Source organism: Schistocerca cancellata, chromosome 5 (genome assembly GCF_023864275.1).
Source record: "Schistocerca cancellata isolate TAMUIC-IGC-003103 chromosome 5, iqSchCanc2.1, whole genome shotgun sequence".
Lineage (NCBI taxonomy): Eukaryota > Metazoa > Arthropoda > Insecta > Orthoptera > Acrididae > Schistocerca > Schistocerca cancellata.
Window position 1 is genome coordinate 493,961,609 of NC_064630.1, and position 24,530 is coordinate 493,986,138.

Consider the following 24,530-nt stretch of genomic DNA (forward strand, 5'->3'; position numbering starts at 1 on the left):
GTTGTAATGTCAAGTTAATCATGGTATAAAATTCTTTCCAGTCACGTTGTACTGATGACTATCGTCCCTTCCGTCTAGATCTTTCAGAATCCTCTCTTGTTGCAACACGGACTCGCGCACAGAACGAGTGAAAGCCCTCTTGTTGCTATAGGGCTGTGTTTGCAGGTTCGTTTTGCAGCAGCAGCAGCAGCACATGGGGGCTTCATTCCACAACGAATTTTCGAAATCGGAGGTCAAGCAGAATTAAATGTTGTAATGTCAAGTTCATCATGGTATAAAATTCTTTCCAGTCACGTTGTACTGATGACTATCGTCCCTTCCGTCTAGATCTTTCAGAATCCTATCTTGTTGCAACACGGACTCGCGCACAGAATGAGTGAAAGCCCTCTTGTTGCTATAGGGCTGTGTTTGCAGGTTCGTTTTGCAGCAGCAGCAGCAGCACATGGGGGCTTCATTCCACAACGAACTTTCGAAATCGGAGGTCAAGCAGAATTAAATGTTGTAATGTCAAGTTCATCATGGTATAAAATTCTTTCCAGTCACGTTGTACTGATGACTATCGTCCCTTGCGTCTAGATCTTTCAGAATCCTCTCTTGTTGCAACACGGACTCGCGCACAGAACGAGTGAAAGCCCTCTTGTTGCTATAGGGCTGTGTTTGCAGGTTCGTTTTGCAGCAGCAGCAGCAGCACATGGGGGCTTCATTCCACAACGAATTTTCGAAATCGGAGGTCAAGCAGAATTAAATGTTATAATGTCAAGTTCATCATGGTATAAAATTCTTTCCAGTCACGTTGTACTGATGACTATCGTCCCTTCCGTCTAGATCTTTCAGAATCCTCTCTTGTTGCAACACGGACTCGCGCACAGAACGAGTGAAAGCCCTCTTGTTGCTATAGGGCTGTGTTTGCAGGTTCGTTTTGCAGCAGCAGCAGCAGCAGCACATGGGGGCTTCATTCCACAACGAATTTTCGAAATCGGAGGTCAAGCAGAATTAAATGTTGTAATGTCAAGTTAATCAAGGTATAAAATTCTTTCCAGTCACGTTGTACTGATGACTATCGTCCCTTCCGTCTAGATCTTTCAGAATCCTCTCTTGTTGCAACACGGACTCGCGCACAGAACGAGTGAAAGCCCTCTTGTTGCTATAGGGCTGTGTTTGCAGGTTCGTTTTGCAGCAGCAGCAGCAGCACATGGGGGCTTCATTCCACAACGAATTTTCGAAATCGGAGGTCAAGCAGAATTAAATGTTGTAATGTCAAGTTCATCATGGTATAAAATTCTTTCCAGTCACGTTGTACTGATGACTATAGTCCCTTCCGTCTAGATCTTTCAGAATCCTCTCTTGTTGCAACACGGACTCACGCACAGAACGAGTGAAAGCCCTCTTGTTGCTATAGGGCTGTGTTTGCAGGTTCGTTTTGCAGCAGCAGCAGCAGCACATGGGGGCTTCATTCCACAACGAATTTTCGAAATCGGAGGTCAAGCAGAATTAAATGTTGTAATGTCAAGTTAATCATGGTATAAAATTCTTTCCAGTCACGTTGTACTGATGACTATCGTCCCTTCCGTCTAGATCTTTCAGAATCCTCTCTTGTTGCAACACGGACTCGCGCACAGAACGAGTGAAAGCCCTCTTGTTGCTATAGGGCTGTGTTTGCAGGTTCGTTTTGCAGCAGCAGCAGCAGCAGCACATGGGGGCTTCATTCCACAACGAATTTTCGAAATCGGAGGTCAAGCAAAATTAAATGTTGTAATGTCAAGTTAATCATGGTATAAAATTCTTTCCAGTCACGTTGTACTGATGACTATCGTCCCTTCCGTCTAGATCTTTCAGAATCCTCTCTTGTTGCAACACGGACTCGCGCACAGAACGAGTGAAAGCCCTCTTGTTGCTATAGGGCTGTGTTTGCAGGTTCGTTTTGCAGCAGCAGCAGCAGCACATGGGGGCTTCATTCCACAACGAATTTTCGAAATCGGAGGTCAAGCAGAATTAAATGTTGTAATGTCATGTTCATCATGGTATAAAATTCTTTCCAGTCACGTTGTACTGATGACTATCGTCCCTTCCGTCTAGATCTTTCAGAATCCTCTCTTGTTGCAACACGGACTCGCGCACAGAACGAGTGAAAGCCCTCTTGTTGCTATAGGGCTGTGTTTGCAGGTTCGTTTTGCAGCAGCAGCAGCAGCAGCACATGGGGGCTTCATTCCACAACGAATTTTCGAAATCGGAGGTCAAGCAGAATTAAATGTTGTAATGTCAAGTTCATCATGGTATAAAATTCTTTCCAGTCACGTTGTACTGATGACTATCGTCCCTTCCGTCTAGATCTTTCAGAATCCTCTCTTGTTGCAACACGGACTCGCGCACAGAACGAGTGAAAGCCCTCTTGTTGCTATAGGGCTGTGTTTGCAGGTTCGTTTTGCAGCAGCAGCAGCAGCACATGGGGGCTTCATTCCACAACGAATTTTCGAAATCGGAGGTCAAGCAGAATTAAATGTTGTAATGTCAAGTTCATCATGGTATAAAATTCTTTCCAGTCACGTTGTACTGATGACTATCGTCCCTTCCGTCTAGATCTTTCAGAATCCTCTCTTGTTGCAACACGGACTCGCGCACAGAACGAGTGAAAGCCCTCTTGTTGCTATAGGGCTGTGTTTGCAGGTTCGTTTTGCAGCAGCAGCAGCAGCACATGGGGGCTTCATTCCACAACGAATTTTCGAAATCGGAGGTCAAGCAGAATTAAATGTTGTAATGTCAAGTTCATCATGGTATAAAATTCTTTCCAGTCACGTTGTACTGATGACTATCGTCCCTTCCGTCTAGACCTTTCAGAATCCTCTCTTGTTGCAACACGGACTCGCGCACAGAACGAGTGAAAGCCCTCTTGTTGCTATAGGGCTGTGTTTGCAGGTTCGTTTTGCAGCAGCAGCAGCACATGGGGGCTTCATTCCACAACGAATTTTCGAAATCGGAGGTCAAGCAGAATTAAATGTTGTAATGTCAAGTTCATCATAGTATAAAATTCTTTCCAGTCACGTTGTACTGATGACTATCGCCCCTTCCGTCTAGATCTTTCAGAATCCTCTCTTGTTGCAACACGGACTCGCGCACAGAACGAGTGAAAGCCCTCTTGTTGCTATAGGGCTGTGTTTGCAGGTTCGTTTTGCAGCAGTAGCAGCAGCACATGGGGGCTTCATTCCACAACGAATTCTCGAAATCGGAGGTCAAGCAGAATTAAATGTTGTAATGTCAAGTTAATCATGGTATAAAATTCTTTCCAGTCACGTTGTACTGATGACTATCGTCCCTTCCGTCTAGATCTTTCAGAATCCTCTCTTGTTGCAACACGGACTCACGCACAGAACGAGTGAAAGCCCTCTTGTTGCTATAGGGCTGTGTTTGCAGGTTTGTTTTGCAGCAGCAGCAGCAGCAGCACATGGGGGCTTCATTCATCAACGAATTTTCGAAATCGGAGGTCAAGCAAAATTAAATGTTGTAATGTCAAGTTAATCATGGTATAAAATTCTTTCCAGTCACGTTGTACTGATGACTATCGTCCCTTCCGTCTAGATCTTTCAGAATCCTCTCTTGTTGCAACACGGACTCGCGCACAGAACGAGTGAAAGCCCTCTTGTTGCTATAGGGCTGTGTTTGCAGGTTCGTTTTGCAGCAGCAGCAGCAGCACATGGGGGCTTCATTCCACAACGAATTTTCGAAATCGGAGGTCAAGCAGAATTAAATGTTGTAATGTCATGTTCATCATGGTATAAAATTCTTTCCAGTCACGTTGTACTGATGACTATCGTCCCTTCCGTCTAGATCTTTCAGAATCCTCTCTTGTTGCAACACGGACTCGCGCACAGAACGAGTGAAAGCCCTCTTGTTGCTATAGGGCTGTGTTTGCAGGTTCGTTTTGCAGCAGCAGCAGCAGCACATGGGGGCTTCATTCCACAACGAATTTTCGAAATCGGAGGTCAAGCAGAATTAAATGTTGTAATGTGAAGTTCATCATGGTATAAAATTCTTTCCAGTCACGTTGTACTGATGACTATCGTCCCTTCCGTCTAGATCTTTCAGAATCCTCTCTTGTTGCAACACGGACTCGCGCACAGAACGAGTGAAAGCCCTCTTGTTGCTATAGGGCTGTGTTTGCATGTTCGTTTTGCAGCAGCAGCAGCAGCACATGGGGGCTTCATTCCACAACGAATTTTCGAAATCGGAGGTCAAGCAGAATTAAATGTTGTAATGTCAAGTTCATCATGGTATAAAATTCTTTCCAGTCACGTTGTACTGATGACTATCGTCCCTTCCGTCTAGATCTTTCAGAATCCTCTCTTGTTGCAACACGGACTCGCGCACAGAACGAGTGAAAGCCCTCTTGTTGCTATAGGGCTGTGTTTGCAGGTTCGTTTTGCAGCAGCAGCAGCAGCACATGGGGGCTTCATTCCACAACGAATTTTCGAAATCGGAGGTCAAGCAGAATTAAATGTTGTAATGTCAAGTTCATCATGGTATAAAATTCTTTCCAGTCACGTTGTACTGATGACTATCGTCCCTTCCGTCTAGATCTTTCAGAATCCTCTCTTGTTGCAACACGGACTCGCGCACAGAACGAGTGAAAGCCCTCTTGTTGCTATAGGGCTGTGTTTGCAGGTTCGTTTTGCAGCAGCAGCAGCAGCACATGGGGGCTTCATTCCACAACGAATTTTCGAAATCGGAGGTCAAGCAGAATTAAATGTTGTAATGTCAAGTTCATCATGGTATAAAATTCTTTCCAGTCACGTTGTACTGATGACTATCGCCCCTTCCGTCTAGATCTTTCAGAATCCTCTCTTGTTGCAACACGGACTCGCGCACAGAACGAGTGAAAGCCCTCTTGTTGCTATAGGGCTGTGTTTGCAGGTTCGTTTTGCAGCAGTAGCAGCAGCACATGGGGGCTTCATTCCACAACGAATTTTCGAAATCTGAGGTCAAGCAGAATTAAATGTTGTAATGTCAAGTTCATCATGGTATAAAATTCTTTCCAGTCACGTTGTACTGATGACTATCGTCCCTTCCGTCTAGATCTTTCAGAATCCTCTCTTGTTGCAACACGGACTCGCGCACAGAACGAGTGAAAGCCCTCTTGTTGCTATAGGGCTGTGTTTGCAGGTTCGTTTTGCAGCAGTAGCAGCAGCACATGGGGGCTTCATTCCACAACGAATTTTCGAAATCGTAGGTCAAGCAGAATTAAATGTTGTAATGTCAAGTTCATCATGGTATAAAATTCTTTCCAGTCACGTTGTACTGATGACTATCGTCCCTTCCGTCTAGATCTTTCAGAATCCTCTCTTGTTGCAACACGGACTCGCGCACAGAACGAGTGAAAGCCCTCTTGTTGCTATAGGGCTGTGTTTGCAGGTTCGTTTTGCAGCAGCAGCAGCAGCAGCACATGGGGGCTTCATTCCACAACGAATTTTCGAAATCGGAGGTCAAGCAGAATTAAATGTTGTAATGTCAAGTTCATCATGGTATAAAATTCTTTCCAGTCACGTTGTACTGATGACTATCGTCCCTTCCGTCTAGATCTTTCAGAATCCTCTCTTGTTGCAACACGGACTCGCGCACAGAACGAGTGAAAGCCCTCTTGTTGCTATAGGGCTGTGTTTGCAGGTTCGTTTTGCAGCAGCAGCAGCAGCAGCAGCAGCACATGGGGGCTTCATTCCACAACGAATTTTCGAAATCGGAGGTCAAGCAGAATTAAATGTTGTAATGTGATGTTCATCATGGTATAAAATTCTTTCCAGTCACGTTGTACTGATGACTATCGTCCCTTCCGTCTAGATCTTTCAGAATCCTCTCTTGTTGCAACACGGACTCGCGCACAGAACGAGTGAAAGCCCTCTTGTTGCTACAGGGCTGTGTTTGCAGGTTCGTTTTGCAGCAGTAGCAGCAGCACATGGGGGCTTCATTCCACAACGAATTTTCGAAATCGGAGGTCAAGCAGAATTAAATGTTGTAATGTGATGTTCATCATGGTATAAAATTCTTTCCAGTCACGTTGTACTGATGACTATCGTCCCTTCCGTCTAGATCTTTCAGAATCCTCTTTTGTTGCAACACGGACTCGCGCACAGAACGAGTGAAAGCCCTCTTGTTGCTATAGGGCTGTGTTTGCAGGTTCGTTTTGCAGCAGCAGCAGCAGCACATGGGGGATTCATTCCACAATGAATTTACGAAATCGGAGGTCAAGCAGAATTAAATGTTGTAATGTCAAGTTCATCATGGTATAAAATTCTTTCCAGTCACGTTGTACTGATGACTATCGTCCCTTCCGTCTAGATCTTTCAGAATCCTCTCTTGTTGCAACACGGACTCGCGCACAGAACGAGTGAAAGCCCTCTTGTTGCTATAGGGCTGTGTTTGCAGGTTCGTTTTGCAGCAGTAGCAGCAGCACATGGGGGCTTCATTCCACAACGAATTTTCGAAATCTGAGGTCAAGCAGAATTAAATGTTGTAATGTCAAGTTCATCATGGTATAAAATTCTTTCCAGTCACGTTGTACTGATGACTATCGTCCCTTCCGTCTAGATCTTTCAGAATCCTCTCTTGTTGCAACACGGACTCGCGCACAGAACGAGTGAAAGCCCTCTTGTTGCTATAGGGCTGTGTTTGCAGGTTCGTTTTGCAGCAGTAGCAGCAGCACATGGGGGCTTCATTCCACAACGAATTTTCGAAATCGTAGGTCAAGCAGAATTAAATGTTGTAATGTCAAGTTCATCATGGTATAAAATTCTTTCCAGTCACGTTGTACTGATGACTATCGTCCCTTCCGTCTAGATCTTTCAGAATCCTCTCTTGTTGCAACACGGACTCGCGCACAGAACGAGTGAAAGCCCTCTTGTTGCTATAGGGCTGTGTTTGCAGGTTCGTTTTGCAGCAGCAGCAGCAGCAGCACATGGGGGCTTCATTCCACAACGAATTTTCGAAATCGGAGGTCAAGCAGAATTAAATGTTGTAATGTCAAGTTCATCATGGTATAAAATTCTTTCCAGTCACGTTGTACTGATGACTATCGTCCCTTCCGTCTAGATCTTTCAGAATCCTCTCTTGTTGCAACACGGACTCGCGCACAGAACGAGTGAAAGCCCTCTTGTTGCTATAGGGCTGTGTTTGCAGGTTCGTTTTGCAGCAGCAGCAGCAGCAGCAGCAGCACATGGGGGCTTCATTCCACAACGAATTTTCGAAATCGGAGGTCAAGCAGAATTAAATGTTGTAATGTGATGTTCATCATGGTATAAAATTCTTTCCAGTCACGTTGTACTGATGACTATCGTCCCTTCCGTCTAGATCTTTCAGAATCCTCTCTTGTTGCAACACGGACTCGCGCACAGAACGAGTGAAAGCCCTCTTGTTGCTATAGGGCTGTGTTTGCAGGTTCGTTTTGCAGCAGTAGCAGCAGCACATGGGGGCTTCATTCCACAACGAATTTTCGAAATCGGAGGTCAAGCAGAATTAAATGTTGTAATGTGATGTTCATCATGGTATAAAATTCTTTCCAGTCACGTTGTACTGATGACTATCGTCCCTTCCGTCTAGATCTTTCAGAATCCTCTTTTGTTGCAACACGGACTCGCGCACAGAACGAGTGAAAGCCCTCTTGTTGCTATAGGGCTGTGTTTGCAGGTTCGTTTTGCAGCAGCAGCAGCAGCACATGGGGGATTCATTCCACAACGAATTTACGAAATCGGAGGTCAAGCAGAATTAAATGTTGTAATGTCAAGTTCATCATGGTATAAAATTCTTTCCAGTCACGTTGTACTGATGACTATCGTCCCTTCCGTCTAGATCTTTCAGAATCCTCTCTTGTTGCAACACGGTCTCGCGCACAGAACGAGTGAAAGCCCTCTTGTTGCTATAGGGCTGTGTTTGCAGGTTCGTTTTGCAGCAGCAGTAGCAGCAGCACATGGGGGCTTCATTCCACAACGAATTTTCGAAATCGGAGGTCAAGCAGAATTAAATGTTGTAATGTCAAGTTCATCATGGTATAAAATTATTTCCAGTCACGTTGTACTGATGACTATCGTTCCTTCCGTCTAGATCTTTCAGAATCCTCTCTTGTTGCAACACGGACTCGCGCACAGAACGAGTGAAAGCCCTCTTGTTGCTATAGGGCTGTGTTTGCAGGTTCGTTTTGCAGCAGCAGCAGCAGCACATGGGGGCTTCATTCCACAACGAATTTTCGAAATCGGAGGTCAAGCAGAATTAAATGTTGTAATGTCAAGTTCATCATGGTATAAAATTCTTTCCAGTCACGTTGTACTGATGACTATCGTCCCTTCCGTCTAGATCTTTCAGAATCCTCTTTTGTTGCAACACGGACTCGCGCACAGAACGAGTGAAAGCCCTCTTGTTGCTATAGGGCTGTGTTTGCAGGTTCGTTTTGCAGCAGCAGCAGCAGCACATGGGGGCTTCATTCCACAACGAATTTTCGAAATCGGAGGTCAAGCAGAATTAAATGTTGTAATGTCAAGTTCATCATGGTATAAAATTCTTTCCAGTCACGTTCTACTGATGACTATCGTCCCTTCCGTCTAGATCTTTCAGAATCCTCTCTTGTTGCAACACGGACTCGCGCACAGAACGAGTGAAAGCCCTCTTGTTGCTATAGGGCTGTGTTTGCAGGTTCGTTTTGCAGCAGCAGCAGCAGCACATTGGGGCTTCATTCCACAACGAATTTTCGAAATCGGAGGTCAAGCAGAATTAAATGTTGTAATGTCAAGTTCATCATGGTATAAAATTCTTTCCAGTCACGTTGTACTGATGACTATCGTCCCTTCCGTCTAGATCTTTCAGAATCCTCTTTTGTTGCAACACGAACTCGCACACAGAACGAGTGAAAGCCCTCTTGTTGCTATAGGGCTGTGCTTGCAGGTTCGTTTTGCAGCAGCAGCAGCAGCAGCAGCACATGGGGGCTTCATTCCACAACGAATTTTCGAAATCGGAGGTCAAGCAGAATTAAATGTTGTAAAGTCCAGTTCCTCATGGTATAAAATTCTTTCCAGTCACGTTGTACTGATGACTATCGTCCCTTCCGTCTAGATCTTTCAGAATCCTATCTTGTTGCAACACGGACTCGCGCACAGAACGAGTGAAAGCCCTCTTGTTGCTATAGGGCTGTGTTTGCAGGTTCGTTTTGCAGCAGCAGCAGCAGCACATGGGGGCTTCATTCCACAACGAATTTTCGAAATCGGAGGTCATGCAGAATTAAATGTTGTAATGTCAAGTTCATCATGGTATAAAATTCTTTCCAGTCACGTTGTACTGATGACTATCGTCCCTTCCGTCTAGATCTTTCAGAATCCTCTCTTGTTGCAAAACGGACTCGCGCACAGAACGAGTGAAAGCCCTCTTGTTTCTATAGGGCTGTGTTTGCAGGTTCGTTTTGCAGCAGCAGCAGCAGCACATGGGGGCTTCATTCCACAACGAATTTTCGAAATCGGAGGTCAAGCAAAATTAAATGTTGTAATGTCAAGTTCATCATGGTATAAAATTCTTTCCAGTCACGTTGTACTGATGACTATCGTCCCTTCCGTCTAGATCTTTCAGAATCCTCTCTTGTTGCAACACGGACTCGCGCACAGAACGAGTGAAAGCCCTCTTGTTGCTATAGGGCTGTGTTTGCAGGTTCGTTTTGCAGCAGCAGCAGCAGCAGCACAGGGGGGCTTCATTCCACAACGAATTTTCGAAATCGGAGGTCAAGCAGAATTAAATGTTGTAATGTCAAGTTCATCATGGTATAAAATTCTTTCCAGTCACGTTGTACTGATGACTATCGTCCCTTCCGTCTAGATCTTTCAGAATCCTCTCTTGTTGCAACACGGACTCGCGCACAGAACGAGTGAAAGCCGTCTTGTTTCTATAGGGCTGTGTTTGCAGGTTCGTTTTGCAGCAGCAGCAGCAGCACATGGGGGCTTTATTCCACAACGAATTTTCGAAATCGGAGGTCAAGCAGAATTAAATGTTGTAATGTCAAGTTCATCATGGTATAAAATTCTTTCCAGTCACGTTGTACTGATGACTATCGTCCCTTCCGTCTAGATCTTTCAGAATCCTCTCTTGTTGCAACACGGACTCACGCACAGAATGAGTGAAAGCCCTCTTGTTGCTATAGGGCTGTGTTTGCAGGTTCGTTTTGCAGCAGCAGCAGCAGCACATGGGGGCTTCATTCCACAACGAATTTTCGAAATCGGAGGTCAAGCAGAATTAAATGTTATAATGTCAAGTTCATCATGGTATAAAATTCTTTCCAGTCACGTTGTACTGATGACTGTCGTCCCTTCCGTCTAGATCTTTCAGAATCCTCTCTTGTTGCAACACGGACTCGCGCACAGAACGAGTGAAAGCCCTCTTGTTGCTATAGGGCTGTGTTTGCAGGTTCGTTTTGCAGCAGCAGCAGCTGCAGCACATGGGGGCTTCATTCCACAACGAATTTTCGAAATCGGAGGTCAAGCAGAATTAAATGTTGTAATGTCAAGTTCATCATGGTATAAAATTCTTTCCAGTCACGTTGTACTGATGACTATCGTCCCTTCCGTCTAGATCTTTCAGAATCCTCTCTTGTTGCAACACGGACTCGCGCACAGAACGAGTGAAAGCCCTCTTGTTGCTATAGGGCTGTGTTTGCAGGTTCGTTTTGCAGCAGCAGCAGCAGCAGCACATGGGGGCTTCATTCCACAACGAATTTTCGAAATCGGAGGTCAAGCAGAATTAAATGTTGTAATGTCAAGTTCATCATGGTATAAAATTCTTTCCAGTCACGTTGTACTGATGACTATCGTCCCTTCCGTCTAGATCTTTCAGAATCCTCTCTTGTTGCAACACGGACTCGCGCACAGAACGAGTGAAAGCCCTCTTGTTGCTATAGGGCTGTGTTTGCAGGTTCGTTTTGCAGCAGCAGCAGCAGCACATGGGGGCTTCATTCCACAACGAATTTTCGAAATCGGAGGTCAAGCAGAATTAAATGTTGTAATGTCAAGTTCATCATGGTATAAAATTCTTTCCAGTCACGTTGTACTGATGACTATCGTCCCTTCCGTCTAGATCTTTCAGAATCCTCTCTTGTTGCAACACGGACTCACGCACAGAACGAGTGAAAGCCCTCTTGTTGCTATAGGGCTGTGTTTGCAGGTTCGTTTTGCAGCAGCAGCAGCAGCACATGGGGGCTTCATTCCATAACGAATTTTCGAAATCGAAGGTCAAGCAGAATTAAATGTTGTAATGTCAAGTTCATCGTGGTATAAAATTCTTTCCAGTCACGTTGTACTGATGACTATCGTCTCTTCCGTCTAGATCTTTCAGAATCCTCTCTTGTTGCAACACGGACTCACGCACAGAGCGAGTGAAAGCCCTCTTGTTTCTATAGGGCTGTGTTTGCAGGTTCGTTTTGCAGCAGCAGCAGCAGCACATGGGGGCTTCATTCCACAACGAATTTTCGAAATCGGAGGACAAGCAGAATTAAATGTTGTAATGTCAAGTTCATCATAGTAAAAAATTCTTTCCAGTCACGTTGTACTGATGACTATCGTCACTTCCGTCTAGATCTTTCAGAATCCTACCTTGTTGCAACACGGACTCGCGCACAGAACGAGTGAAAGCCCTCTTGTTGCTATAGGGCAGTGTTTGCAGGTTCGTTTTGCAGCAGCAGCAGCAGCACATGGGGGCTTCATTCCACAACGAATTTTCGAAATCGGAGGTCAAGCAGAATTAAATGTTGTAATGTCAAGTTAATCATGGTATAAAATTCTTTCCAGTCACGTTGTACTGATGGCTATCGTCCCTTCCGTCTAGATCTTTCAGAATCCTCTCTTGTTGCAACACGGACTCGCGCACAGAACGAGTGAAAGCCCTCTTGTTGCTATAGGGCTGTGTTTGCAGGTTCGTTTTGCAGCAGCAGCAGCAGCACATGGGGGCTACATTCCACAACGAATTTTCGAAATCGGAGGTCAAGCAGAATTAAATGTTGTAATGTCAAGTTCATCATGGTATAAAATTCTTTCCAGTCACGTTGTACTGATGACTATCGTCCCTTCCGTCTAGATCTTTCAGAATCCTCTCTTGTTGCAACACGGACTCGCGCACAGAACGGGTGAAAGCCCTCTTGTTGCTATAGGGATGTGTTTGCAGGTTCGTTTTGCAGCAGCAGCAGCAGCAGCACATGGGGGCTTCATTCCACAACGAATTTTCGAAATCGGAGGTCAAGCAGAATTAAATGTTGTAATGTCAAGTTCATCATGGTATAAAATTCTTTCCAGTCACGTTGTACTGATGACTATCGTCCCTTCCGTCTAGATCTTTCAGAATCCTCTCTTGTTGCAACACGGACTCGCCCACAGACCGAGTGAAAGCCCTCTTGTTTCTATAGGGCTGTGTTTGCAGGTTCGTTTTGCAGCAGCAGCAGCAGCAGCAGCACATGGGGGCTTCATTCCACAACGAATTTTCGAAATCGGAGGTCAAGCAGAATTAAATGTTGTAATGTCAAGTTCATCATGGTATAAAATTCTTTCCAGTCACGTTGTACTGATGACTATCGTCCCTTCCGTCTAGATCTTTCAGAATCCTCTCTTGTTGCAACACGGACTCGCGCACAGAACGAGTGAAAGCCCTCTTGTTGCTATAGGGCTGTGTTTGCAGGTTCGTTTTGCAGCAGCAGCAGCAGCAGCACATGGGGGCTTCATTCCACAACGAATTTTCGAAATCGGAGGCCAAGCAGAATTAAATGTTGTAATGTCAAGTTAATCATGGTATAAAATTCTTTCCAGTCACGTTGTACTGATGACTATCGTCCCTTCCGATAGATCATTCAGAATCCTCTCTTGTTGCAACACGGACTCGCGCACAGAACGAGTGAAAGCCCTCTTGTTGCTATAGGGCTGTGTTTGCAGGTTCGTTTTGCAGCAGCAGCAGCAGCAGCACATGGGGGCTTCATTCCACAACGAATTTTCGAAATCGGAGGTCAAGCAGAATTAAATGTTGTAATGTCAAGTTCATCATGGTATAAAATTCTTTCCAGTCACGTTGTACTGTTGACTATCGTCCCTTCCGTCTAGATCTTTCAGAATCCTCTCTTGTTGCAACACGGACTCGCGCACAGAACGAGTGAAAGCCCTCTTGTTGCTATAGGGCTGTGTTTGCAGGTTCGTTTTGCAGCAGCAGCAGCAGCAGCACATGGGGGCTTCATTCCACAACGAATTTTCGAAATCGGAGGTCAAGCAGAATTAAATGTTGTAATGTCAAGTTCATCATGGTATAAAATTCTTTCCAGTCACGTTGTACTGATGACTATCGTCCCTTCCGTCTAGATCTTTCAGAATCCTCTCTTGTTGCAACACGGACTCGCGCACAGAACGAGTGAAAGCCCTCTTGTTGCTATAGGGCTGTGTTTGCAGGTTCGTTTTGCAGCAGCAGCAGCAGCACATGGGGGCTTCATTCCACAACGAATTTTCGAAATCGGAGGTCAAGCAGAATTAAATGTTGTAATGTCAAGTTCATCATGGTATAAAATTCTTTCCAGTCACGTTGTACTGATGACTATCGTCCCTTCCGTCTAGATCTTTCAGAATCCTCTCTTGTTGCAACACGGACTCGCGCACAGAACGAGTGAAAGCCCTCTAGTTGCTATAGGGCTGTGTTTGCAGGTTCGTTTTGCAGCAGCAGCAGCAGCAGCACATGGGGGCTTCATTCCACAACGAATTTTCGAAATCGGAGGTCAAGCAGAATTAAATGTTGTAATGTCAAGTTAATCATGGTATAAAATTCTTTCCAGTCACGTTGTACTGATGACTATCGTCCCTTCCGTCTAGATCTTTCAGAATCCTTTCTTGTTGCAACACGGACTCGCGCACAGAACGAGTGAAAGCCCTCTTGTTTCTATAGGGCTGTGTTTGCAGGTTCGTTTTGCAGCAGCAGCAGCAGCAGCACATGGGGGCTTCATTCCACAACGAATTTTCGAAATCGGAGGTCAAGCAGAATTAAATGTTGTAATGTCAAGTTCATCATGGTATAAAATTCTTTCCAGTCACGTTGTACTGATGACTATCGTCCCTTCCGTCTAGATCTTTCAGAATCCTCTCTTGTTGCAACACGGACTCGCGCACAGAACGAGTGAAAGCCCTCTTGTTGCTATAGGGCTGTGTTTGCAGGTTCGTTTTGCAGCAGCAGCAGCAGCAGCACATGGGGGCTTCATTCCACAACGAATTTTCGAAATCGGAGGTCAAGCAGAATTAAATGTTGTAATGTCACGTTCATCATGGTATAAAATTCTTTCCAGTCACGTTGTACTGATGACTATCGTCCCTTCCGTCTAGATCTTTCAGAATCCTCTCTTGTTGCAACACGGACTCGCGCACAGAACGAGTGAAAGCCCTCTAGTTGCTATAGGGCTGTGTTTGCAGGTTCGTTTTGCAGCAGCAGCAGCAGCAGCACATGGGAGCTTCATTCCACAACGAATTTTCGAAATCGGAGGTCAAGCAGAATTAAATGTTGTAATGTCAAGTTCATCATGGTATAAAATTCTTTCCAGTCGCGTTGGACTGATGACTATCGTCCCTTCCGTCTAGATCTTTCAGAATCCTCTCTTGTTGCAACACGGACTCGCGCACAGAACGAGTGAAAGCCCTCTTGTTGCTATAGGGCTGTGTTTGCAGGTTCGTTTTGCAGCAGCAGCAGCAGCACATGGGGGCTTCATTCCACAACGAATTTTCGAAATCGGAGGTCAAGCAGAATTAAATGTTGTAATGTCAAGTTCATCATGGTATAAAATTCTTTCCAGTCACGTTGTACTGATGACTATCGTCCCTTCCGTCTAGATCTTTCAGAATCCTCTCTTGTTGCAACACGGACTCGCGCACAGAACGAGTGAAAGCCCTCTTGTTGCTATAGGGCTGTGTTTGCAGGTTCGTTTTGCAGCAGCAGCAGCAGCACATGGGGGCTTCATTCCACAACGTATATTCGAAATCGGAGGTCAAGCAGAATTAAATGTTGTAATGTCAAGTTCATCATGGTATAAAATTCTTTCCAGTCACGTTGTACTGATGACTATCGTCCCTTCCGTCTAGATCTTTCAGAATCCTCTCTTGTTGCAACACGGACTCGCGCACAGAACGAGTGAAAGCCCTCTAGTTGCTATAGGGCTGTGTTTGCAGGTTCGTTTTGCAGCAGCAGCAGCAGCAGCACATGGGAGCTTCATTCCACAACGAATTTTCGAAATCGGAGGTCAAGCAGAATTAAATGTTGTAATGTCAAGTTCATCATGGTATAAAATTCTTTCCAGTCGCGTTGGACTGATGACTATCGTCCCTTCCGTCTAGATCTTTCAGAATCCTCTCTTGTTGCAACACGGACTCGCGCACAGAACGAGTGAAAGCCCTCTTGTTGCTATAGGGCTGTGTTTGCAGGTTCGTTTTGCAGCAGCAGCAGCAGCACATGGGGGCTTCATTCCACAACGAATTTTCGAAATCGGAGGTCAAGCAGAATTAAATGTTGTAATGTCAAGTTCATCATGGTATAAAATTCTTTCCAGTCACGTTGTACTGATGACTATCGTCCCTTCCGTCTAGATCTTTCAGAATCCTCTCTTGTTGCAACACGGACTCGCGCACAGAACGAGTGAAAGCCCTCTTGTTGCTATAGGGCTGTGTTTGCAGGTTCGTTTTGCAGCAGCAGCAGCAGCACATGGGGGCTTCATTCCACAACGTATATTCGAAATCGGAGGTCAAGCAGAATTAAATGTTGTAATGTCAAGTTCATCATGGTATAAAATTCTTTCCAGTCACGTTGTACTGATGACTATCGTCCCTTCCGTCTAGATCTTTCAGAATCCTCTCTTGTTGCAACACGGACTCGCGCACAGAACGAGTGAAAGCCCTCTTGTTGCTATAGGGCTGTGTTTGCTGGTTCGTTTTGCAGCAGCAGCAGCAGCAGCAGCAGCACATGGGGGCTTCATTCCACAACGAATTTTCGAAATCGGAGGTCAAGCAGAATTAAATGTTGTAATGTCAAGTTCATCATGGTATAAAATTCTTTCCAGTCACGTTGTACTGATGACTATCGTCCCTTCCGTCTAGATCTTTCAGAATCCTCTCTTGTTGCAACACGGACTCGCGCACAGAACGAGTGAAAGCCCTCTTGTTGCTATAGGGCTGTGTTTGTAGGTTCGTTTTGCAGCAGCAGCAGCAGCAGCACATGGGGGCTTCATTCCACAACGAATTTTCGAAATCGGAGGTCAAGCAGAATTAAATGTTGTAATGTCATGTTCATCGTGGTATAAAATTCTTTCCAGTCACGTTGTACTGATGACAATCGTCCCTTCCGTCTAGATCTTTCAGAATCCTCTCCTGTTGCAACACGGACTCGCGCACAGAACGAGTGAAAGCCCTCTTGTTTCTATAGGGCTGTGTTTGCAGGTTCGTTTTGCAGCAACAGCAGTAGCAGCAGCAGCACATGGGGGCTTCATTCCACAACGAATTTTCGAAATCGGAGGTCAAACAGAATTAAATGTTGTAATGTCAAGTTCATCATGGTATAAAATTCTTTCCAGTCACGTTGTACTGATGACTATCGTCCCTTCCGTCTAGATCTTTCAGAATCCTCTCTTGTTGCAACACGGACTCGCACACAGAACGAGTGAAAGCCCTCTTGTTGCTATAGGGCTGTGTTTGCAGGTTCGTTTTGCAGCAGCAGCAGCAGCAGCACATGGGGGCTTCATTCCACAACGAATTTTCGAAATCGGAGGTCAAGCAGAATTAAATGTTGTAATGTCAAGTTCATCATGGTATAAAATTCTTTCCAGTCACGTTGTACTGATGACTATCGTCCCTTCCGTCTAGATCTTTCAGAATCCTCTCTTGTTGCAACACGGACTCGCGCACAGAACTAGTGAAAGCCCTCTTGTTTCTATAGGGCTGTGTTTGCAGGTTAGTTTTGCAGCAGCAGCAGCAGCAGCAGCACATGGGGGCTTCATTCCACAACGAATTTTCGAAATCGGAGGTCAAGCAGAATTAAATGTTGTAATGTCAAGTTCATCATGGTATAAAATTCTTTCCAGTCACGTTGTACTGATGACTATCGTCCCTTCCGTCTAGATCTTTCAGAATCCTCTCTTGTTGCAACACGGACTCGCGCACAGAACGAGTGAAAGCCCTCTTGTTGCTATAGGGCTGTGGGTGTAGGTTCGTTTTGCAGTAGCAGCAGCAGCACATGGGGGCTTCATTCCACAACGAATTTTCGAAATCGGAGGTCAAGCAGAATTAAATGTTGTAATGTCAAGTTCATCATGGTATAAAATTCTTTCCAGTCACGTTGTACTGATGACTATCGTCCCTTCCGTCTAGATCTTTCAGAATCCTCTCTTGTTGCAACACGGACTCGCGCACAGAACGAGTGAAAGCCCTCTTGTTGCTATAGGGCTGTGTTTGCAGGTTCGTTTTGCAGGAACAGCAGCAGCAGCACATGGGGGCTTCATTCCACAACGAATTTTCGAAATCGGAGGTCAAACAGAATTAAATGTTGTAATGTCAAGTTCATCATGGTATAAAATTCTTTCCAGTCACGTTGTACTTATTGGTGTGGCAGTCTTCACAAACATCAGTATACCATGAAAACTTATGTAATTTTGTCTTTTCTAATGACACCTACACGTTTTAGGATCTCGTGCCTCAATCCTTGAAAACGGAACGCATATAGGATCGCTTTGTTATCCGTCTGTCTATCCGTCCGACTTAAGAACCCTGTTTCTCAGAAACAACAGGCAGATGTATTAAGTTAAAATTTGTCACATATCAAGTCTATGATCCTTTACCGGTGTAACAATTTGACGCATGTAAGTCAATGCAAGCGAAGGATATGGCCATTTACGTTACATATTCTGATACTTGAAATGCACAAATAAAAATCTACAGGATATTTCCCGTTGACGTTGAGTGACAAAATTTGGCAAGAAGCAAGGTTTCTCAGTATATACGCGTATAAATGAAAAACTCCGAAAATTGTCAATATGTAATTAAACTGATGGATAAAAATCGCAACGACAAAAAATAATTTTCAGTGATGAAATTCTGAGAATAGATTCGTCTAGGTAATATATTTAAGTTATTAACATTTCAAGATCACAGGTTAATGTAAGAGAGATATAAGGCACTGCAAATGTGAAATGCTGATACATTAATAACCGGTGTAACCGCCAGAATGTTGAATGCAAGCGTGGAAACGGGCATGTCTTGTGCTGTACAAGTGCTTGATGTCAGTATGTGGGATAGAGTTCAAATGCCTGTTGCACTTGGTGGGTCAATACAGGGACGGTCCATGCTGATTGTGGATGATGTTGGAGTGGTCGTCCGATGGTGTCCCATATGTGCCCGACTGAGCCAGATCTGGTGATCAAACAAGCAAAGGCAACACATCGGCATACTGTGGAGCATGTGGGGTTAGAACAGCGGTATGTGAGCGAGCGTTATCCTGTTGGAAAACACGCCCTGGAATGCTTTACATGAATGACAGCACAACAGGTCGAATCACCAGACTGACGTACAAATTTGCAGTCAGTGTGCGTGAAATAACCATGAGAGTGCTCCTGCTGTCATGCGAAATCGCACCCCGGACCTTAACTCCGGGTGTAGGTCCAGTGCTCTAGCACGCAGCCAGATTGTTTGCAGGCCCTCAACTGGTCTCCTAACGAACACACGCCATCACCGACACCGAGGCAGAACCAACTATCATCAGAAAACACAACAGACCTCCTAAAGTCGCAAATGCCTGTGGTTTGGGGCGCTACAGGGCGTCTGTCTCTGAGCTTTCCCTGAAGTAACCCATTTGCAATGGTCCCTTGGGTCACTGTGGAGCCAACTGCTGCTCAGATTGCTGCAGTAGATACAGTATGATGCAGCAGAGCCATACACCGAACACGATGGACTTCCCTCTCGGTAGTTCCAGATGTTCAGATGTGTGTGAATTCCTAAGGGACCAAACTGCTGGGTTCATCGGTCGCTAGACTTACACACTACTTAAGCTTACGCTACGGACAACACACACACCCCCATGCCCGAGGAAGAACTCGAACCTCCGGCGGGAGGAGCCGCGCAATCCGTGACATAGCGCCTCAAACCGCACGGCCATTCCGCGCGGCCGGTAGTTCCACGTGGCTATCCGGAGCCCGTATATTCTCGTGGCCCCCACTGCCAACAATCATGTAACCCTATTGCACGACCTCTTTTAAACTCAATGAGATGTTGATACTGGCGCCTTTGTCGCCTTAAAGGTTTTGACTAACAAAACTCACCATGTCCAATCTTAAAGGTAACTAACGCTTACGGCCTTTACAGCGCGTATTTAAAGAAAACCCGATTTGCATCCTCATAGCACCGCTACTAGTGCCACTCTCATGCGAATGGCGCAAAATTTGAAAAGGCATCATCTTGCAGATTTAGAAACATGCCTACCCATTTTCCTTTATGTTGCACAGTTTCTGTTGGTGTTTCTTTTTTTCCGTCAGTCTATATCACATACTGACGTTGAATTTATTACGTGTCAGAAGACATAGTCGATGAACATTACTGTATGGAAACAAAATGTAAATTATAGTCATGGTTTACTATGCAAGTAAAAAATGTTTCTTTAAATCTTCCATACCCATATATATAAATTGAAGTCCCCGCTAATTTCTCTTTGTATGCCCGGGGTTGTTTGAGGGACTGTTTGAGACTGTTTTGGAATTCCCGAGACCGACATGGAAAATAGGCATGGAAAATAGGCAAAAATCGTTAAGATTATCGGTTCCCAGGATGAATGAAGTATATAAAAAAAACTTGAGTTTGCACGGACCCTCAGTGTACGAATCCTACTGAAACTTAGCCAATTTTTATTTTGCCTGTTATGTTCCTTATCTTGGACGTCGGGCATCCTCGACTTTTGTTGTCAGTTTGATTAAATAGGAGTTCCATTTTCATATGGACACATTTATTGACACACAAAAGTACGTTTTTATGCAACTGGAGTTGCTATTTGATCTAATTTCTCCACTTCTTATTACGTGTTGATACTATTTTGATTTGGTTATTTTGTCCGTCTATACTACCTTGTTTGCCAGTCGGGTCAACATGCACATAGCCGTAGCAAGAGGACAAAATAAAACTTACATGAAGGACATATGCAGTAATATTCACTCACACAGCCACGGCGTAACGCAAATGTGCAGCTCTTTAGCTACCTCAAACTGACTTCCGCGTTTCGGAGAAAGCCGGACGGACGGAGCACAGAACCTAAATAGCTAAGCAACAAGTGCTGTAAGTTTCAGGGTATGCTATTAAACTGATTTTAAACTGCTTATGGAACGCGTTGTTTAAACGTAGCACACGGTAATGCGGAATAAAGAAAGCAAACCGGTTTCCAAATTCAGTCGATGTACCCAGCTGCACTCGGATGCAAAACTGCACCCAGTGGACCATTTTAAACGGCAGGTGTAAAAATGGTCCCGCGAGCAAACACATAAAATCCAAGCACATCGTTTTTCTTCACTTTAACAGCCATCGAACTGTCATTATAATGAAGTTTGTCGCTGATGTTTCTGTGTATTCGCGTCTGCCTCATGGAAGTACTTAAAGCTCACGATGTTGTTGCTTAAGTATTAGTTCTTTGACTCATGTACTGTATTACTTGGTGTTCAGCTTCAAATATAATGTTGCTTGTAAAATCTTGAGTGATTACATAAATATAACATTTGATGTAATTAGGATTCCTTGCTTGTACTACGGCCCATTCCAGCATTGCCAGTGTTTTAATTCGACGGTTGAGTACAGGAACAATTCGTTATACTCCTACAGATTCATCAATAGTTTAGCCTTAACAGTGCCATCAATAATATACTCTAGTCCCCCATTGAAATTGATGATTTGCTCCAGCACAAGTTACGTCATTTTCACGCAAGAGGAGGGAGTATGTAACTGGCAGAATAATACGGAAAAGAGAAAGCGAGAACCAGAGTGGCTGAGTCAACTGAGAAAATTTGGAAATTTGTGGTAAGGTCTTATGGGACCAAACTGCTGAGGTCATCGGTCCCTAAGCTTACGCACTATTTAATCTAACTTTAACTAACTTACACTAAGGACGACACACACATCCATGGCCGTGGGAGGACTCGAACGTCCGACGGGGGAGCCGCGCGGACCGTGACAAGGCGACTGAGACCGTGCGGCTACCCCGCGCGGCGAGTCAGCTGAGAGTTTGGCGACGACTATGAGTTACGCTCTGGAGAAGACGGAATATCTTTCAATAAAAGTTATTAATCATATTATCACAAGTGCTACAAAGGAAAAAAAATCCTTATTACTTTCTTAGGTCTGTACGCCAGTTGCACTGAACTGTGAAGCTAAAGCAATGTGAACTGCAACATATACAGCATCATATAAACAGCGTCCTTTACTGTAGTTCCTTGGCAAGTGTTTCATTTCGTATGTTGTAGCAGTTGACAATAACTCTCGACGTTGATCTTACAATTCATAGGGTTTTAGCGTTAGTCTTTGAACAAACTCCACGTACTGCATCAATCGAGGTTCGAAAAAAATTACGCATGATTTAGAGATGGTATGGAAGCCACAAAAATAGAAACTGAGAGACTGTAGATGGAACACACCATTCTTAGGCACTGCATAAATTTATGATGCAAGGTACTTACGCTGAAGAGTGCGTTCCCCATATCAGGCGAAGGTATCGACACTGTGCTACGCGCGTCGCGTCGTATAACTGTTTCTACCTGTTTCTTGCTCGTACTCTTTTATTTAGAAGCTATGTGTTACTCTCGTCAGATAATCATTAAGAGGACAGACGACTCATCTTCCTGGATATGGTTTTGTAATTCTGGTACCAGCTCCGCCAGACACAGAGAGGGAAGGGGGGGAGGAGTGGTGGGGGGGGGGGAGACTGTGACACGAAGCAGATGCTGCTCTTGCGTAGGAAGCATAATCTGAGTCAGGGGTATTTATGTCACAAATCGATGAGGTTTCGTAAAGACTAACTAGGGGAAAGACTTAGACAAAGCCTACTGATTCGACTCGTGTTTGGTAGCTCGCATATCTACCACCTGAAGAGAGAGACTTTCACGTTTCAGAAGGGTATTTGTGTCACAAATCGATGAGGTTTCGTAAAGACTAACTATGGGAAAGACTTACACACATGGACCACTGATTCGACTCACGTTTGGTAGCTCGCATATGTACCACCTGAGGAGAAAGACTTTCATATTTTGGGTCACTCTGTCCCTCTCGCCCCCCTCCCAACCCTGTTTATAAGAAAACCACCTTTAAAGTTCATGTTGTGTACATAGTTCGGCGTAGTCAGCGCGTACACAAGTTTCCTACTAGAGCGCGCCTCGCTAAGCACAACAGCGCAGACGCAGCGCCCGTCCGTCTCCGCTCTACGACATGGCGCTGCCATAAAGACGGACCAAATTCTGCTTCCGCCGATCCGCGTATTAATATGTAACACAGCCAATGAGATTGCTGCTAAAGTAGAACCTTTTCTCCTCGCGGATCACACTCGCGCAGTGATACATGAACGCGCGAGGTATTATAACGAGTGAACAGACCTCCGATTAGTCAGTCTGCATTAGTCTGCATTTGTCTGTACCAGTCTATAGTCAAGTTTCAGTCTGCGCCTAATAAGATTATCATATTCCTGTACATCGCCATGAAGAGAAATGTATAGACACTTTGTCAAGTATCAGAGATATGTGAGAATAAGATTAACGTACCAAGACCAAAGGAACTTCAGATTGTCAATTGTAAATAGCATCCAGAACCAAGTTAAGTTATTTTTATGCTTGTTATTATTTTAATAAATGTGTGTGAAAATGAATCATGTTCTGTTTAAAGTTGGTCACCGTCAATCTGCTACTCTAAGCGTGCAAGTGGCATTTCTATCGTCTGACCTAACGGCAGAAGATAAACACGCCACGATAAGACCACGAGACATATTGCTGACACTCGCCTACTTCGTTAGAGCGACAAGTCAAATAATCTGATGGTGTGTATACCGAAGGTCTCACAGTACGCACTCCACAGTTCATGATACGCAATCCACTCAAAATTGATGGGATCGATAAGTTAAAGAAAACAGAATTTTTCATCACGTAGTAGCGTACTTTTGGAGAAATCTTCGTTTGTCATCAGGGTTCAGTTGAAAGTGGGACTCCTCACTGAAGACAACTCTACTCCAATCCGTGAGATTCCAGGCCGAAGACGTGTCTGGAGACACGCCTGACGCCGGTGGGATACCAACCTGACTGCCGCCCGAAAACGGCCCGACAGCCATGCGTGATGGTCTAGGCTGCAATTTCTTTTCACAGCAGGACCCCTTTGGATGTCATCCGCGACTCCCTTACAGCACTTCGATACGTCGACGACATTTTATGTCCACTTTTGTTGCCCTTCATGACGAGACACCCTGGGCTTACATTTCAGCGAGATTGTACTGATGACTATCGTCCCTTCCGTCTAGATCGTTCAGAATCCTCTCTTGTTGCAACACGGACTCGCGCACAGAACGAGTGAAAGCCCTCTTGTTGCTATAGGGCTGTGTTTGCAGGTTCGTTTTGCAGCAGCAGCAGCAGCACATGGGGGCTTCATTCCACAACGAATTTTCGAAATCGGAGGTCAAGCAGAATTAAATGTTGTAATGTCAAGTTCATCATGGTATAAAATTCTTTCCAGTCACGTTGTACTGATGACTATCGTCCCTTCCGTCTAGATCTTTCAGAATCCTCTCTTGTTGCAACATGGACTCGCGCACAGAACGAGTGAAAGCCCTCTTGTTTCTATAGGGCTGTGTTTGCAGGTTCGTTTTGCAGCAGCAGCAGTAGCAGCAGCAGCACATGGGGGCTTCATTCCACAACGAATTTTCGAAATCGGAGGTCAAACAGAATTAAATGTTGTAATGTCAAGTTCATCATCGTATAAAATTCTTTCCAGTCACGTTGTACTGATGACTATCGTCCCTTCCGTCTAGATCTTTCAGAATCCTCTCTTGTTGCAACACGGACTCGCACACAGAACGAGTGAAAGCCCTCTTGTTGCTATAGGGCTGTGTTTGCAGGTTCGTTTTGCAGCAGCAGCAGCAGCAGCACATGGGGGCTTCATTCCACAACGAATTTTCGAAATCGGAGGTCAAGCAGAATTAAATGTTGTAATGTCAAGTTCATCATGGTATAAAATTCTTTCCAGTCACGTTGTACTGATGACTATCGTCCCTTCCGTCTAGATCTTTCAGAATCCTCTCTTGTTGCAACACGGACTCGCGCACAGAACTAGTGAAAGCCCTCTTGTTTCTATAGGGCTGTGTTTGCAGGTTCGTTTTGCAGCAGCAGCAGCAGCAGCAGCACATGGGGGCTTCATTCCACAACGAATTTTCGAAATCGGAGGTCAAGCAGAATTAAATGTTGTAATGTCAAGTTCATCATGGTATAAAATTCTTTCCAGTCACGTTGTACTGATGACTATCGTCCC

General features: G+C 44.8%; 1 protein-coding gene across 1 annotated transcript; it reads left to right on the forward strand.

Annotated features, from left to right (window-relative positions):
- The first annotated feature begins 372 nt into the window (after nt 1–372).
- LOC126188622 (RNA-binding protein fusilli-like) lies at nt 373–24,460 on the forward strand. The gene is made up of 9 exons (XM_049930224.1): nt 373–521; nt 5,656–5,731; nt 6,910–7,019; nt 7,162–7,237; nt 15,949–16,011; nt 16,704–16,813; nt 16,956–17,028; nt 24,121–24,230; nt 24,373–24,460. Exons 1-9 carry the CDS (start codon nt 373–375, stop codon nt 24,458–24,460), a joined length of 855 nt encoding a protein of 284 aa, XP_049786181.1.
- Nucleotides 24,461–24,530: the final 70 nt, after the last annotated feature.